The sequence below is a fragment of the Hyaena hyaena genome, unplaced genomic scaffold (assembly GCF_003009895.1).
Source record: "Hyaena hyaena isolate Hyena2069 unplaced genomic scaffold, ASM300989v1 scaffold_342, whole genome shotgun sequence".
NCBI lineage: Eukaryota > Metazoa > Chordata > Mammalia > Carnivora > Hyaenidae > Hyaena > Hyaena hyaena.
In genome coordinates this window covers 200,259-219,340 of record NW_024080974.1, presented here as the reverse complement: position 1 = coordinate 219,340, position 19,082 = coordinate 200,259, and the positions used below count along the sequence as shown (strand labels likewise).

At 37.1% G+C, this 19,082-nt stretch overlaps 1 protein-coding gene across 1 annotated transcript in view; it reads right to left on the bottom strand.

The window, feature by feature from the left end:
- The window catches only part of TTC6 (tetratricopeptide repeat domain 6), a 186,031-nt gene that overhangs the window by 88,141 nt on the left and 78,808 nt on the right, over nt 1–19,082 (bottom strand). Inside the window, exons 6-7 of the mRNA XM_039249557.1 lie at nt 16,513–16,707; nt 2,115–2,256 (exon numbers count right to left, since the gene is read on the bottom strand). Of these exons, the coding sequence (XP_039105488.1) occupies nt 2,115–2,256; nt 16,513–16,707 (337 nt within the window). The remainder of the gene's footprint in view (nt 1–2,114; nt 2,257–16,512; nt 16,708–19,082) is intronic.

Sequence of the window (19,082 nt, the reverse complement as noted above, 5' to 3'; positions counted from 1 at the left end):
TAAATTAATTGGCCATATACGTGTGGGTTTATTTCTAGGCTCTCTATTCTGCTCCATTGATATATGTGTCTGTTTTTAATGGAAATACCATATTGTTTTTTGTTTTTAAGTTTATTTATTTATTTTGAGTGGAGAGAAAGAGGGAGGAGAGAGAGAAAAATCACAAGCAGACTGCACACTGTCAGTGCAGAGCCCTATATGGGGCTCAAATTCATAAACCATGAGATCATGACCTGAGCTGAAGTCCAGTGCTTAACCAACTGAGCTACACAGGCACCAGTATTACCATACTGTTTTGATTACTATAACTTTAAAATACAGTTTGGAATCAGGGAGCATGATGCCTAGAGCTTTGTTCTTCCTTCTCAAGATTGCTTTGGCCATTCAGTATCTTTTGTGGTTCCTTACGTGTTTCAGAACTGTTTATTCCAAGACTTATTATTGTCAAGACTCTTGATCTTATTTAATCTTTCTATTTTAGCTGGCACTCCACTAGGCTTCTTCTGATACCAGCACAGTGGGGAAGGGGAAGTGTGGTCATTACTGATAACTGGGGATAGAAGTCCAAGATCCCCATGTGGTTTCAAGTGACAACACGGAGGGGGATCTCTTTAACACTCTGATAAGATTAAAGCCCCGCTCCACATTCAGTCTTCTTTGATATGCCCCTGGCAGGGGTGTAAGAATGCCTCATTATACTCTGGCAAGAGTTGAGTTTCAATTTCCCAATAGGCTTTCAAGGGTAGTGGGTAGGGCCACTGTTTTTTCTTTGGTGTTTAACTGGAATAAAGCAGTTACTGTCTAAAAATTTTCTGTCCTTCAAGGTCTGCCCCTTTCTGGTTCTTTGGCTAAAGAAAGCAGACTTCTGTTGGAACTTTTTTTCCTTTGCCTATTTTTGTTTCTAGGTTAACAGCTTTTTCAGTACCAAGTCTAGTATACATGAAGCAAAAAAGAAAACTCAAGGAACTAACTCATGACCATGTCATTTCTTGGGTGCCAATGTTTCTAGTTATGTGCCTTCCTCTCCACTTTAAAGACTCTTTTATGTGTCTAACATCCAGCAATTTTAGTTGTACTTAGCAGAAAGAATAAGAAAGAGTAAAGTACTTTTTCTCCACCTTTCCTAGAAGTATAGATCTTGCAATAACTTTCAAGAAACTATCACTTTAAGTTTTGGCATATTATCAGAGAAAAATATCCATAATTATGTTAAAAAATATTTTAAAATACTATTTTCCAACTACATATCTGTGTGAGACCAGAATTATCCTCATACTTTTCAACCAAAACAAGCAACCACAAAATTGAACACAGAAGCAGCCATGAGAATCCAGCTGTCTACCAGCAAGCTACACATTAAAAACATTGCAAAACATGTAAAGCAACCCTATTTTTCTCATTAAAATTTTGTTTTCAAAAATATAATTTTTCATAAAAAATGCATTTTAACATGTTATTTTATTAGTATTTTTTATTTCTTTTTAAATGTTTATTCATTTTTGAGAGACAGAGTGTGAGTGAGGGAGGAGCAGAAAGAGAGGGAGACACATAATCCGAAGTAGGCTCCAGGCTCTGAGCTGTCAGCACAGAGCCTGATGTGGGTCTAGAACTCATGGACCACACAATGAGATCATGACCTGAGCCAAAGTCGGACGTTTAACCAACTGAGCCACCCAGGTACCCCATTTGTGTTATTTTTAATAAATAAAAAATAAACATTCAGCATTTTCTCAGTTTTAATTCCCAACATTTGATTTTTGTTTGTTTGTTTTTCAAGTTTATTTATTTTTGAGAGGGAGGGAGAGAAAGCAAGCAGGGGAGGGGCACAGGGAGAGAGGGAGAAAAGAGGATCCAAAGCAAGCTCTGCACTGACAGCTCGATGTGGGGCTGGAACTCATGAACTGTGAGATCACGGCCTGAACTTGAAGTCAGACGCTGAACCAAATGAGCCACCCAGGTGCCCCAATTCCCAACATTTGTAAATGTCAATAGATATAACTCACATAAATAATTATTGAGATCCTCAAAAATTCTTAAGATTATAAAAAGGGTCCAAAACCAAGAGGTTTGAGAGCTGTGAGGTAGAGAAAAGTATTATTAAAGTAAGCTCTTACTTCCTCTCCCAAGAGTTGTAGGTATGGTTTCTGAGCTCGCTGTCTACTTCCTTGTGCCAAATCAGGTAGTACCACTGGTGGTGTTGGAAGTCCTGCAACATATTCTTGATTATCATCCACAACAGGATGTCCTTGCAGTATTCTACAGTATGATAAAAACAATACATTGGTTTTTAAGTCACTGAGGAGTCTCACTTCTTATCTCTGCTGAAATAAATACAATGACATTAGATATCTGTAATAAGCAGAAATTGTGCAGAAGTCAGATCATCAGTAATGGGAAATAATTCAAAATAATTTTTCTGTGGTTCTGTATATATTTTAAAAGTAACCTTCACGATGGTTTTACTATATTGGAATAATAAATTCATCCTGTAAAAGCCTGATTACAAAAGAGGTAAAAAGGTCTCTACCTTCTGATTGTTAACTGGCTCCCCACTCCAAGCCCACAGGAAATGGTCTCATTTCTTAGAATGAGGTAAAGTGGGGGCGCCTGGGTGGCTCAGTCGGTTAAGCGTCCGACTTTCGCTTAGGTCATGATCTCGCGCTTCGTGGGTTCGTGCCCCACGTCGGGCTCTGTGCTAACTGCCAGCTCAGAGCCTGGAGCCTGTTTCAGTCTGTGACTCCCTCTCTCTCTGACCCTCCCCTGCTCACGCTGTCTCTCTCTCTCTCTCTCCTAGAAATAAATAAAAAAAATTAAAAAAAAAAAAAAAAGAATGAGGTAAAGTGTCAGCCCAAGAACTGCCTTCTCACGTTAAAGTTGTCTCTTTTGATTTACATCTTGCCAGGATGAACAAAAAATCTATGGCATTAAGTCTTCCCTTCTAGGTTACAAACTACATATATATATATAGTAAAAAATTATAAACAAAAGTCTTAATTAAGTCAAAGAAACAAGCTAAATGAAAATTTGAAGGCAAGATGTGTCACTAATGACTAATTTATGGACTGCTTAAAAATACTTTAATTCTGTATTAATTAGTACTAATTTTTATAATTACTGTAAAATAACTATAAAATGAATATAAAATGAGCCTGCACAGACTATAACTACATCAATTTTACATGGAAGTACTTAGAGCCAATGTTCTAATTTTTTGATATTATATGAATAGGCAATCACTTTATGAGTCATCAAATATGAAGATTACAAGTTCACAAACCACTCAATTCATTTTAGTTACTTAATAATATAATATGTTGAAACCTTCAGACTCTATCATACCAGCTCTTAAAAAAACAGGTACACCCAAAGCTAGCCTCATGGAGATAGGGCTTGGCAAAGCAGAGTCATGGAGAAAAGCCTGGTATCTCAACTAGTCAAATATTTGAATTCAAAGAGAAGATAAAGTTCAACTGCCAATATGGTGAATATTGGTTGACTGCCACTCAACACCCAATTTTCCTCCTTCTAATGTGCTTTCCTGAACTACAGAGGATGAAGAGGTAAAACTCTCTTGCAGCCAGTGTCCTAGATGTGAGTTAGGACCCACTAATAAGATGCACTCAACATACAATTTGGAAAGCAGAAGGTTCTGATGTTTTTGTTAGTAGTCATGGCAACACTGAGTTCTACTGTAGCAGTATTTCAGTTAATAGTACTTCTTTTGCAGGGTGCTTTTTGGTTTTGGGGGGGTGCAGTGGTCGTCAGTGAGCATATCAAACAGACATACTGTGGTTTTAGAGTCAAAAGCTATAACAGTGGAGGCCACCAGATCCCTGAATCACAGCAAAGGTGGTATGTTGCCAGTACTGGCTTCCAGATTTACTACCTTCCTGACCATGGAGAAGAAGCAGCTCCCTTAGCAGCCATTTAAGCATGCTGTGCACCATCTCCCATCTCCAGAAACCCTCCCTGCCTACAGCCCACTTTCCCAATCTTTCCATTGGTTTTATAAGCATTGAATTCTAATTACTAACTCTTTTTTTGCTTAAAATAACAAAAAATATTTGTTTTCTTCAACTGAATCCTGAATAATATGCATAGAAATAACAAAGAACAGGGTGAAGTCTATTGGCTGCAATACTGAGCCAAGAGACTACATATATCAAGATCAGTAAAGTATTTCTAAGATCATGAAGGACAGGTGTGACATAAGAAGCCACCTTAAGGCAATGCTGTATTTTTATCTAGCTCTAAACCAAAAACAGGTAGAAATTCCCAACTTACTGCCTTTTCACATTCCAAATGTGCACTAACGGAACTGACATTCTGGTTCGTGGGAAGGAAAATGAAAGAAGTAGACATGTATAGAGGATCTAAGTGAAAGGCTATCCAAGATTAGCAACTGTTCCTGTATGACAAAGATGAATCAATTACTTGGAAATCTTTCTCCAGACTTTCCCTTCTTCCTTCTTTATGTCCAGAGAGAAGAGCTAATCCTTTCTAGAAGTTCTCCCTTTTGGAAAACTCCGTTTCAAACTGAAAATCTCTTCATATCCAATCTCTCCCTCATTCCCAGCAGTAATTACTGGTTCTGCTCCTTCTTTCATGGTGTCCCTCCTGTCCACTGCATTCTCTCTCATCTGAGTCCTATGATATCATCTTTGCTGGCCCCTCACCTCTAGACCTTCCCTCCTCCAATCCATACTATATACCCTGCCACCGTATCTACCTTACTAGATACCCTGCCAGAGGTGTCATCACTCACCCCCTTTCCAAATACTTTAATGACTACACGCACTGTATAGACCCAAGCTCCTGGGCCTCACATTCACGGTCCTCCGCAGTCTGGATACCATCTACTTGTCGATCCTACCGCCCTCCCCTAACTCCTGGCCCAACCTAATTCACTATGCAAAAGGTGCCCAAGGTGCCGAAATTACTTAGGGACAATAGGGAAGACAGGCAAACCAAATTACAATACAGTGTGGCTATGAAAATAATGAAAGACTTTCAGACTGCAAATCCCTCGCTGAAACCTTTATAGATCCCCCTCTACCCAGTCAAAATTTATCTTTGCTTCCCTAGTTTTTCTGCTGCATTTGATCAGATCTTTCATGGTAGAATATACTATTTTTTATTCTTTGTATCTTTTTCACAGTAGACATAGACTAGTTGGAAGAGAAAAGTGATTCTTACTCATTTTCTATCTTCTGTGATGCAAATGCAGTACATACTGAATACATATTGTTGTATTTTGGCTCAGCAAGAAAAGTCTCACAGCCAAAGCCAGTCCTAGACTCTGTCCCAGGGAACTGAGAATCACAGGTAGCATGATGTATCGCAGTGATTCTCAAAGCACGGTTCCTAGCCAGCATCATTAAAATCACATACAAACTTGCTAGAAAGTGCAAATTCTTGACCCCCCCCCGCCATTATACCTAACAAATCAGAATCTCAGGGTAGGACCCAGTCATCTGTTTTAACTAGCCCTGCAGATGATCCTGATGTACACTGTAAACCACTGATGTACTACAATCTTTTCTAAAACATCCTGATTATAAGAATATCCTGGGATGGGCGCCTGGGTGGCTTAGTCAGTTAAGCGTCCGACTTTCGCTTAGGTCATGATCTCGCGGTTCGTGGGTTCGAGCCCCGCGTCGGGCTCTGTGCTGACTGCCAGCTCAGAGCCTGGAGCCTATTTCAGAGTCTGTATCTCCCTCTCTCTCTGACCCTCCCCTTCTCATGCTGTCTCTCTCTCTCTCTCTCCTAGAAATAAATAAAACATTTAAAAAAAAAAAAGAATATCCTGGGAGCTTGTCAAATCTATAGCTTCCCAGATTGCTCCTCTAGAGATTCTAATTCACAAGTGGGGTAGGTCGCTTTTCCCTCCTAGGTCTCAGTTTCTTCATCTGTCCACAGCAACAGTGATCAGGTCTTTCAGGGTCTAATGCCTAGAAATAATATATATGAGAGATGGCACATAGTATATGTTCAATTATTAAGTAATTGTAAGTGATGGGTATTCAATTATTATTGCTATTATCATTGAGGATATTAAATGAAGGAAATGTGCCCACCTCTCAGAGTGAGTTATGTTTCTTTTCTTGTCCCCCATGGGCCAGTGATATAAAATATATTTCTTATTGTAGGTTGCTATCAAAGAAGCTTAGAAAACATTTGCTCTAACCTATAAGCACTCTTTAAAAAATCTCTGCATACAGGGGCACCCAGGTGGCTCAGTTGGTTAAGCATCCAACTTTGGCCCAGGTCATAATCCAGTCCTTGATGGGTTCAAGCCCTGTGTCAGGCTTGGTGCTGACAGCTCAGAACCTGGAGCCTGGAGCCTGCTTCAGATTCTGTGTCTCCCTCTCTCTCTCTGCCCCTCCCCTGCTTGTACTCTGTCTGTCTCCCCAAAATAAATAAACATTTAAAAAATATCTGCATACATATTCTTTGAGTTACATAAAAGAGAACATAAGCTCTATCTTCTGAAGCATAAAGAAGGGTTCTCCCTCCAGCACCCTTCCTCTCCTCTTTGATGTGGCTCTAACAAAGAAATTCCCCCAGCACATCTTTGCTTTCCTTAACCAACTTATCTTGCTCCTTGGGGTACAAAGCCTGGGACAGGATGGAGCTCACAGTCACTTTTGTACAACTCAAAGAAGATGTGTACAGGGATATTTTAAGAGTGCTCATGTGCAAAAATTTTGCCACAAAAATATCTGCAATAGAGTATTCTATTCCACACAACACTTTTAAGTGCTTGTAGCAAGCCGCTGAATTGATTTCACAACCTCTTATTGGGTCACAATCTATTATTTAGAAAATAGTAACTTACAAAGACTGTTGTTTGAAAAGCAAACTCCTAGATCTAGAAAAGACTTTAGGAGTTCATCTTCTAAAGATGACAAATAATTTTCTTTACTATAGTCTTCAAAATCTACGGCAGAGGTAATGAACACTTTGAAAACTTTTTAAAAATTGAGGGAATATAATATTAATAAAATAATAAATCTAGAGTATAACTATATAGATTTTAATTTTTTACAAAATATGATTAGGAAATGGGGGATTTTATTTTTAATCATTGTAACTTCATTGTTACATGCAAACAGTGACATCTGGTGGAATGACATTGCTTTGCTTTAAAAAAATTTCAGTTTTCACATATTGACAGTTATGAAATCAGATAAATGTCCAAGTAACTCCTGTTTTTATATATCTATATAAAATTAAAAATACACTAATCTAATATCTTATTAAACATTTATAGTGCATAGCAAAATGACTTCTGTCATTTCAATCTATATATTTTTTAAATATGCTGAAAGCTTTTATATCCATTAAAAAATGGATATAAAAGAAATTTAATTGAGGTTACTATTTATTCTACTTCTAACTCTGTCACCAACTGTGATTCGCACTGCAAAATTTACCCTCAGTCTCCTCATCCATAAATATGAGAAGGTTAGGCTAAGAGAAGGGTAAGATCCTCTCATGGCTCTAAAACACGTGCTTCTGTGACATATGCCCAGCTAGACCTCAGACAGGGATTAAGTCTTAAGTGCTTTGGCATAACATCTTGGGTCATTGCCTGGATTACATAGCAAGGAACAAGTCAAGTAAGGGATGGGGGTGGGGCCAGGATAAGATTTAACCTCTGAGGAATGGAAGGCAATGCAGGAAATGAGGCACAGTGGGGGGAAGGTGAGTTCCAGATGCCCATAGTGGAAAGAAACATACAGCAGAAGATAAAACACAATATTCCAAATGTAGTATGACAGACCACAGGTGGTACTGTACTAGAATTAGTATCAGAAAGTTCTAGCATGATGGGATGATAGCTCATTCTAGTGGGGAGCACAGTAATGGGGAAAACAAAACGAGGCATATTCAGTGAATGCTACAAGTAATTAAGTAATTAACATCAGGGAAGTCTACCATATTTAGCAAGGTCCCAGCCCTGGCCTAGTACTCAGAAACAAGATTTCAGTTCTTAAAAGGGAACAAGCAATATAAGAACATCTACCCTAAAAGAAGCAGAAGCCCTGCTTCCAATATTGGGTCACAATGGATCAAATAACAAAACACCAAGGGTAAATAAAATATGCATGTCTCATATTCAATGAGAGCTCCTCAGATTTTTCCTCATATCAAGATTGGTTCTGAAAACAAGATGAGAACAAGTATTCAGAATGAAGCCTGAAAAGAAAAAAACGAGAGGGTCTTCACAAGTTCACAGAGAAGTGGAATATAATGGAAATGACATTTAGAATCAAAGATATCTAGGTCTGAATCTGGCTTTTACCAGCCCTATATACATGAACTAGTCACCTACACCTAATCTTTGAACTACATTTTCTTTACTTGGGAAATGGAATGATTTTATCTGTTTACATAGAGTTGTTGTTAATACTAAATTATATAATAAATGCGCCTCAATGCATTTTCTATTACATAATTTTCCATTTTCATATTCAAATATCACAATATTTAGAAGATCCAAAAAAATCTTTAAGATGCAAGCACACTTTATATTGTTGATTTGTCAACTATAGGTAGTAGAGACAGTAAGTCAAAATAATTACCCATGTGCCTGTACTTCAGTTTTATAGTAAAAATCCTCAAAACAACAAATATAAACTAGGAAACACCCTTAATATCATTTTTGTAAGATATATATGTAATATATGTGCATGCACAGAAAAAAAAAAAGCCTAGAATAATCTTTATCATATAGAAAAACCATTGAAAAAGGTCAGCCTCTGGTATAATAGTCTTAACAATCACAGAGAAAATGTGTAGGGGCAAAATTCTCAGAACCTAATCCATCCCACCCCCAACACCTTTCAAGATTCTGAATGAGTAAATTAGTAATATAAACCTGAATCTTCTGGTGCCTTAACATCTAAATATAGTATTCTAGGGGCAGCTGGGTGGCTCAGTGAGTTAAGCATCCAACTCTTGATTTCGGCTCAGGTCAGGATCTCACAGTTTAGGAGTCTGAGCCCCCACATCCAGTTCTGCACTGACAGCACAGATCCTGCTTGGAATTCTTCCCCTCTCTCTCTGCCCCTCCCCCATCTGCATGCTCTCTGTCTCAATACATACACATACATACATACATACATACTTAAACATCGTATTCTAATGCCTCCAAAAAGAGCAGTCAAGAAATGCCAGGTAAATCTATCTGATATTAACTTTGGGCAACCAGAAATGACCTATCTTCATTCAAAATGAGTACATAGAAAAATCAAATATGAGTTCTACAAAGAAGTCTGCAAAGTATAAGAAATGTGGCATCCAGAAGGTATATGAAGAACATCCTTTTAAAAAAAATTATTATAGAACTCAAAAAATATTTTAGAAATAGTTTGCTTTGTTGACAAAAATCTGTCAAGGAAACTTTTTAAATGGTTTGATGAAACATGTAATAAAAAGTTCATATAAGACAAAAAACTTAGATTTTTCTTAAGAGACTGATGTAATTAAGAAAAAAGAAAAATGCTGTATCAGTGTTAAAATGGTAGTTAGAAGAAAATTTTTAAACTTATATCTCGGAAAAATGAAGCAACTGATAAGGAACAAAGGTTTGAGAGATGAATGTAAGCACAGTGATGATAAATGTAGATGATAGACCATAAAAATCCAACATATGGCTAATTGATATTTCTGAAGAAAAGCACCAAATAGAATAAAAATACTACATAAAATATAACAGAAAAAGTCCTAGACTGAAGAGCTATATTTGCATATTAAAAATTAATTAAAAAGCAATCCAACCCTGGTGACTGCATGGCTCAGAGGGTTAAGCCTCTGACTCTTGATTTTGGCTCAGGTCATGATCTCACCGTTTGTGAGTACAAGCCCCAAATCAGTCTCTGAGCTTAAAGTGCTGGAGGCTGCTCTGGGATTCTCTTGCTCCTTGCTCTCTGCCCCTCCTCCACTTGCGCATGTGTGCCTGCACTCTGTGCCCCCCCAAATAAATAACATTTTAAAAAAAAGCAATCTGCTCCAGACTCCAGGGCTCAGGCAATTGAGTTGACCAACTTTTGATTTCAGTTCACGTCATAATCTGACAGTCATGGAGATCAGCATGGAACAGAGCCTGTTTGGGCTCTTTCTCTCTCTTTTTGCCCCTTTCCTGCTCAGACACATGGACGTGCTCTTTCTCTTTCAAAATAAATAAATAAAAACTTAAAAATTTTTTAAACTTTATTTTAAAAAATAACAAAACATTCCCAAACATGTGCTAGTGACATTATTTAAGGCAAAACTTAAAGTCCTACAAGCATCTAGGAGGAGTGGAGAAGAAACAGATTACTTGCAAATAAAATAAAAACAGGCTGGCTTCAAGTTTCTATTTCATAACATCATATATCAGATAATAATACAAACAATAAATACATAGATAAATGTTGGCAAATATGACAGATTATAGGAAATAGCAAAGAACTAAAATAAGAGAATATAAAGATGACAAAAATAATATCAAGTATAACTGACAGGGCAATAAATGCATATGGGGTGATCCAACCTATTATAAGAAAAAAATTTGATTGGCTTAAAAAATATTCTAGTCTATGCAGTCGACAAGCAACATAACTAAGAAAGATTTTTTAAAAACACAAACATATACCATATACATAAAACAAAAAATAGGACAAAGTGAAGTTTCACTTTTTATGGAATTAGTATATAATCTATAATGAAAACAAAAGAACCACGATTAACAATTTCTTGAATTTTCTTCCACACACACACACACAGAAATGTGTATATATTCACATATCTGTTTATTTAGTTCTACCTCCTGTCAGTGCACGAAACACTACCTCATTCTTAGTCATGATTGCAATGCATCCCTTCACTGGATACACCATAAAAAAATCTTCTATTGATAAACACCTAAGTTGTTTAGTTTTTAGTTATTATAAGGACAATGAACATACTTCTGTGTATATTTAGTAAATTATAGTCATCAGCATATAGATGATATTTAAAGCCATGGTCTTGGATAAGATCACTTTGGTAAGTATGGGAGAAAAGAGGTATCAGTATAAGTTTGGGCACTCCAATGTTTTGAAATCAAAAGATGAGGAGACACCAACAAAGAAGACTTGAGAAGGCATAGCCAGGAAGGCAGAAAGAGAACCAAAACAGAGTATAGTCCCAAAGGTCAAGAGATTAAAGGGTTTTAAGAAAGAGTTAATAATGCAACTGTGCCAAATGCTAGTAAAAAGTCATGATGAGGACTGTGATATCTTATAGCAAATCTGATCATGTCATTCTTCCACAAAAAACCCTATCAATGGCTTCCCAATACACTATGAATAAGAATCTCTCCCCCAAAGCCTCATATACATGCCCTCACACACACATGCAGGGTATCTGTAAAATCCTACATGATCTGATTCATGCGTCCACTCAGCCTCCACTGCATCACTGTTCCTCCCATTCTCCAATGCTGCTTCTTTCCAATTCTGAAATGAGTTCCAACTGTCCAGAGCTGGGACTCTCAAATTCCAATGTGCATTCAAATCACCTGCATTTCTAACAAGTTCCAAGTGATGTATATTCACTCTCAGGCCACTATTTAAATATCAATTCCTCAAACCTTCCAAGATGATCAGGAAATCTTCTTCCGGTTTCCACAGCACCCTGAACTTCTGCACATTAATTATCACATTCATGGTAAGTAATTTACCACCTTTCTTCTCTGTCAATCTCCACATTCCCTAAGGGCAGGGACTATGCTTCTCTTGCCAGCAGGTACTTCCCAAGTGCCTAACTCTATGCCTGCCACACAGTAGGTACACAAAAAATATCTGCTGATTGATTTAAGTGATTATTCAAATCTGTATTTCTTGACATGGAAAGATAATTACAATGCAGTTAAAACAAATCAGGTCACAAAGCATGTACACAGCATTATCCCAGTTTTGTTCTATGTTATTTATTTTCATACAGAAAAGCCTAGAATCATATATTTGAAAATGTAAATAGTATTATCTTTGTATAAAAATTTGTCTCAAGTCTCCTTTAGCATCTGATAGCAAGATTTTGAATAATCATGGGATTTTTTTTGCATTTTCTTGCATATTTTTCATTTTTGCTCAAGTATTGTTTTTATTATTATTTTATAACAATAATAAATAGTAATTATTTTTTCTAATTATTTTGAAAATAAACATTAAATTCTGACACTTAACTTCTGGTTTTCTAATTACTGCAGTTGCCACTCTTTTAATATATGGAGCTAACAATCTGTCCACATTTCTTCAAAATGAGATTAAGAATTTCTTTTGTAATGTGAAGCCAAGTGGAGGGTTAGGTCTGGGATCTATAGCCTAAGCACTGCTTACCACCAGGAAGCTGGCTGTAAGGTGAACCTGACTTAAGAAGGTCAGCCAATGTCTGTAAGACAGCATTTTTTGCCAACTCTCTCTTTATTGATGGTGGATCAACAAAATACACAAGCAATTTTACATAGACAAGTCAGTGAAATAGGACATAAGTCCATAAATAGACTCAATAACACATTGGAATTTAAGGTATGAGGAGCTGGCATTTCAAAATAGTGAGGAAAGAGGATTTGTTGGCAATAATGATAGTATGCAATTGGCTAGTCACTTGGGGGGGAGAATAATGCTTATTCTTCACATCAAGTTAATTACAGATGGATCAAAGAAAGCTATAAAATAACTAGAAGAAAACATGAGAAAATACATTTAAATGTTAAGTGTAGAAAAGCCATTTCTAAGAATAACACCAAGACCAGAAGACATGCTAGAATGACTGCTAGTTTTTACTACATAAAAATTAAACCGTCTGGGTAGCATAAAACACCATAACAAAAATAGAAAGCAGACAACAAAGTAAAAGAAAATGTCTACTATACATAACAAATAATTAAAATCTTTAATATAAAAAGATCACTTATAAATCAATAAAGAAGAGATGAATGATGACCCAACAGAATATGAATTGATAATTTTCAAAAGGAGAAAAATAGCCAAAGGCCTCACCATCATTGAAAATAAAAAAATATATATAGTAACTAAAAGATATGTTTCCTCATCAGATTAGAAAAAAAATCAAGATTGATAATTAGTTGTTTGATAAGGGTGAAAGGAAATGGAGATCTTAAACTGTTGGTAGACTACAGGTCTGAATAATTTTTCTGGAAAGAAGTCTGGCAATATACATCAAAAATTTTAGAGCAAAGGTTATCTGGGTGGCTCAGCTGGTTGAGCATCTGACTTCAGCTCAGGTCATGAACTCACGATTTGTGAGTTTGAACCCCATGTTGGGCTCTGTGCTGACAGTGCAGAGCCTGCTTGGGATCCTCTGTCTTGCTCTCTCTCTGCCTCTCTCTCTCTCTCAAAAAATATACATTAAAAAATTTTTTAAAGCAGGAAGTTTAATAAATAGTTCCACACTTGGAATCTTCTTACACTGCAGCTCAGTTAAGTTAGTGAATAATATGAAAATATTTAAATGTTCACACATAACCCTCAGTGAAAAATCAGTCTATAGAATGCCATATGTGGTTTAAACACATGCACATACAAGGAGATGTTAGAAGGCTATTCACCAAACTGTCAACTTAATCTAAGTGTTCAAACACTTTTAATGATTTCTCTTATTTTAAAACCCCAAATCTGGGGCGCCTGGGTGGCTCAGTTGGTTAAGCATCTGACTTCGGCTCAGGTCATGATCTCACGGTCCATGGGTTCGAGCCTCCCATCAGGCTCTGTGCTGACAGCTCAGAGCCTGGAGCCTGCTTCAGATTCTGTGTCTCCCTCTCGCTCTGCTCCTTCCCTGCTCATGCTCTGTCTCTCTCTGTCTCTCAAAAATAAATAAACATTTAAAAAAATTTTAATAAAGAAAAGAAAAGAAAAGAAAACCCCAAATCTAAAATTCCATGCTAAGAATTCTAACTAAGCAACTATAAACTTCTCTTTAAAATACAGAAACTTTAAAAGCAAAATTATAATTGATATGAAACATTTTTATAGTTCTCATTAAAATTGTTGTTTAGCAAAATAAGCATAAGTTTGAAAATTTTATTGCTATTTTAAATAAAGTTAAGTATGTACCTATCTAGCCCATTAAAATATCCTTGGTGTTTGCCACAAATATCAATTACTACATGTGGAATTGGGAAAGCATTAAAACTATATAGCCACAAATACTGTTAGGCTTTGTAGTTAACTGTTCATCTCACAGAAAAAAACAAAAGCCACCAAATGAAAAGGTATTCATTTTGTGTTTACAATTACCTTTCTTGAGAACACTTATTAGTGCAGAAAAAATTATACATTTCTTTGAACTTGTAGGCTCAGCAGATAGATATATTTTGAAAAGGTTAAGCTATGTTTAGCAAGGTAATCCTCAAGAGATGGATGCCAGAGAATTAAATATTCAGTGCTTAAATTAACTTCTTATTTGGTACTTAGGAACAAATTGCCAAGAATTATCATCATCAAATAGAACATTTATTGACTCTCTTGGAAAAAGCAAGATCTACTTGAAGAAAAAATTTTTAGAATTGGAAAGATACCAGTATTTTTAACACTTTACATGACTATTAGAAGCTGTAACACCTCAAAATGATGCTTAGATTACAGTGTTAATGGAAATGACTTAGAATAGTGGGTTCACGACTACTAGTTTATAGTAATGTCTTTATTTCCCACTCTCAGCTTTAGGCTTTTCAAAGACATGCCAAAGACTGTACTGCACAACTGTTATTTTCTACCAGAGAAACTGTAACAGTTTGGAAATTTCCAAAATTCTTCACATAAAATTTGTTTCAAAAATTTCAACACACCAGATAAATTAAAACTAAAAGATTTAGATGTTTAAGATTGTGAATAGTAAATACATCTTTGAAAAATATTTTTGCCTAACTAGAAAATAAGCATGAGAATGACCCTGTTTTAGAAATTTAAACTGAATTTCATTGTAATAACTGAGCACAGGGAAACCAGATGTTTATTTTTGATGGGAGCGGGGAGAGAGAATGAGCAGGGGAGGGGCAGAGAGAGAGGGAGACAGAGAATCTAAACCAGGCTCTGAACTGTCAGCTCAAAGCCTGAATTCAGGGGGCTTGAATTCAGGACCATGAGATCATGACCTGAGCCAAAGTCAGATACTCAACCGACTGAGCCACCCATGTGCCCCCAGATGATTTTACACCTTGAAAACATGCAGTAAAAGTGTTATAATTTTTACTAAAAGTCAAGTTTGAAGAAATGAGCTCAGAATACACCATGGAAAGAATAAGTTACTAATAATGCTGTGATAGTCTGTGTAATTAAAAGTGGTCTTATAAACTATTCTCGTAAGTCTAAAATACTTAAAATGTAATACTTAAAATGTCTCTATTTAAATTTAACTTAATGTTTAATGTTTTGAATATTCTTAAACATGTAGTAGATGATTTTTCAGGATTTATAGCAACTCTTACAAAAGGCAAGAGACTTACAAATATGCATTCTCAATGGGCAGATGATATCACTCCCAAAGGGGTGAAAGTTGGTGCCTGGGGAGGGAGGTGATGACAGCTTACTCTTTTTATGTATATGGCATGTATGCTCGTGTACACACACACACACACGCGCGTGTGCATATATGACCATGAGATGCACATTATATCCACGGTATTAAAATTTAATGGGGAAGGGCAATTGGGAGGGGAAAAGTCTAAAACTCCTCCTTAAGTGGGTGATCACAAAAAAACTGAGAAAAACTAAGACACATGTGGATTCTTATCACTATCTAGAGATAAGAACTTGGGCAAGCAACCTGATATTATGGAGCCTAAGCTTCTTCAATAATAAAATGGAAATGATGACTTATTACAGTTGAAGGTTTAAAAAGGAAAGATGCAAAGTACACCACACAGTACCAGGAATGTAGTTTCTGCTAACTACATGTGAGCTCCCTTCCCTTTTCTCCTCTCTTTCGAGGATGCTATAAATTACATTCTTTACAAAAGAATACTCAGATGCCAAAGGAAAGTGAGACACAAAGAAAAATGGAAGAAACTCCAGAGGTAATGACTTTTGTACATAATCCCTGGACTCAAGTAGGCCCAATGATGGTGTGAAATCCAAAAGACTGACTTTGAATCCCAAATCTGTGATTTTTCTTAATGTATAAGCCTGGCAAAGTTGCTTGATTTTTATGAACCTCAATTTTCACATCTGTATTCTACAGAGTTGTTATGAAGAACAAATGATATAATGTATGTGACACTCTTTGGTAAGTAGACACCACTAAATTGAAGTTACCTTATGATGGGCCATGGTTCATGTTAATAACAGTAGGAAATGAAGACACTGTCCTAGACTGTGTGTATGCTGGGAAGGAATGGAAAAGGACAAAACTACTCCTCTCTAGCGTCTAAAAACAGAATTGTGTCATCAAACTCTAAACCTCAACGATAGAATTTGACAGTTTAAATCTAGTATAAAAGAAAATTACCAGTGGAACTCTTACCTGTCTCTGTACTCTTCATCTGTACACTGATCACCTAAGAAAGAGGTTCCCAATATCCCAAGCAAAGTACTGTGACCTTTTTTGTCAGCTGTATGGTACACTCGAGAAGCCAGGTGCAAGTTAACAGGCAGCTCCTGGGCTGGGACAGTGGTGCACAGATCATGAAGGGTAGGAGAGGGGTAGTCTTGAGGAATTCTGCAGCAAAGAAAAGAAAGGGAGCTTCTTTAATCATTTTGTGGTCTTTCAACATAAAATACATTAACAGTTTAGTTTAAGCTCTAAAAAGGGTGTCTAAACATATAAGATTAAAAACTATAATAATGGTTTATAACAAATTTAATATCACAATTGGGGGCCAGATCTTCAAAGTTATATACCCAACTTTCTGCTGGAGATCTCAACCTATATGACTTACAGATACCTCAAAAGCAACGTGTTGAAAAGCAAACTCATTACCATCCTGCCCAAATGTCTTCTCTCCTGACTTCTGTAACTCCATTGGTGACATCATATCCAGCCATCATGCATTGCTACTCTGCTCGAATGCTAATGTCCCTGAAGAGGTAGAATAATGTAGTACATTATCCATTAACCAGCATCAATGAACTCAAGTCTCTAAGTTTATGCAGAACTTGTCTCTCTCCTGCCTTTCCAAAGTAGAGAAGAACACATGAAGATCTTTCTTAATTTCCATTGCCACTTGTCATCCAGTCAACAAATACTTATTGAGCAAGTACTGCTACTACTCTATGCTAGGTGATTTACATACATTCTCTCCAATTCCCACAATGAACTTATATGGGAGGTATTGTTATCCTTATTTTAGAGCAGGCTTATTTTGGAGAGCTCATAAAATTAGCAAGTAACTACTAGGATCTAAACACAATGCTGTGGACTGTAAGACAACTTTTTTTCTTATTACTGCCTGTTAATAACCCCTGAGGTAGAAGTGGCCCCCATCCAGTTCTACTCCATCCCCGCCTCCCTACTAAAATTATACTCTTACACTAAGCAAATGATGACCTTTTCATCAAATCAAACCAAATGAACTTTATATCATGTTCTCTAATCTCCAAGACACAGCTGACCATATTAATGATTCTTCCTGAAACTGCTCTTTCTTTGCGAGCTTTTTTAAAACCTGTCCTATCCCAGCTCTCCATCTACCTCCCAAATTCATCATAATTTGATTCAGTCACTCAATTTTCTTTCTCCATCTTCCAGACTGGGTAATGGCTTCCAGGGTTGAGCTTCTTTTTGAACATTGAAAAGCAAGCTTCAGTGTTTCAACTGTTTTCTCTTGTGCCAAGACCTCCCAAATTTGACCTCCAGTATCACTATCTCACCTAGATTCCTCATCTTTAAGATACAAAACATTGAGCCATCTTTGAGTCCTCTTCCCTTCACCTGAAAATCCTATGAAAGACTGAGCTTCTCTGCTGCCCAGGGCTGCTGCTTCTCCCTGCTCACTTCCAAGACACTCTTGTCAAGGTCCTCATCACCTCAGCCTGCATTAGCAAGGGTCTGCCAGTTGGATTTGGATTGAATATGACATCCTCGGTCTCTTCCTCTCTTCCATTCCTCCCACAAAATTCTGGCACATTTGTCTTTAAATACTCCTTTGCCCAGCATAATGGCTCTCTGCTGCTTGCTGCATTTGTCTAATTTCCTCTTTCTAAATTTCAAGGCTCTTAGCATGTGGCCCTACTTCTAACACAGACATTAGGGTCAGACTGCCTCTGTTCAAATCCTGTTTAAAATTATCACTAGGTCAGGGGTGCCTGAGTAGCTCAATCAGTTAAGCATCTGACTTCAGCTTAAGTCATGATGTCACAATTCATGAGTTCAAGTCCTGCATTGGGCTTGCTGCTGTCAGCGCAGAGCCTGCTTTGGATCCTCTGTCCCATCGTCTCTTTGTCCCTCCCCTACCGTCTGTCTGTCTGTCTGTCTGTCTCTCTCTCTCTCACTCTCACTCTCTCTCCCTCCCCCCCGATCTCTCTCTTTCTCCCCCTCCCTCCCTCCCTCTCAAAATATATAAACAAACTTAAAAAATAAAATAAAATTATCACTAAGTCATACACAAGTCAATTAATTTATTAGCACATCCTGGATAAAGTTACTTTAAGGAAGAGAGGAATTGAGAACAAATTGATGGCTACCAGAGGAGAGGGCAACCAGATGGGCAAAATGGGTGAAGAAGAGTGAGAGATATGGCTTCCAGTTATGGAATAAGTCACAGAACAAAAGGCACAGCATGGGGAATATATTCGATAGTACTGTAATAGTGTTGTGTGGTGACAGATGGCAGCTATACTTATAAACATGGCATAACATGTAGAATTGTGGAATCACTATATTATATACCTGAAACTAATGTAGCATTGTGTGTCAACCATACTTCAATAATAAGAAAAGAAAGAAAGGATTGAATGTATTGGGTGGCTCAGTCAGCTGAGCATCTGACTCTTGGTTTCAGTTCGGGTCATGATCTCGCAGGTTCGTGAGTTCAAGCCTGGCTCTCATGGGGCTCTCTGCAGACAACACAAAGTCTGCTAGGGATTCCCTCTCTC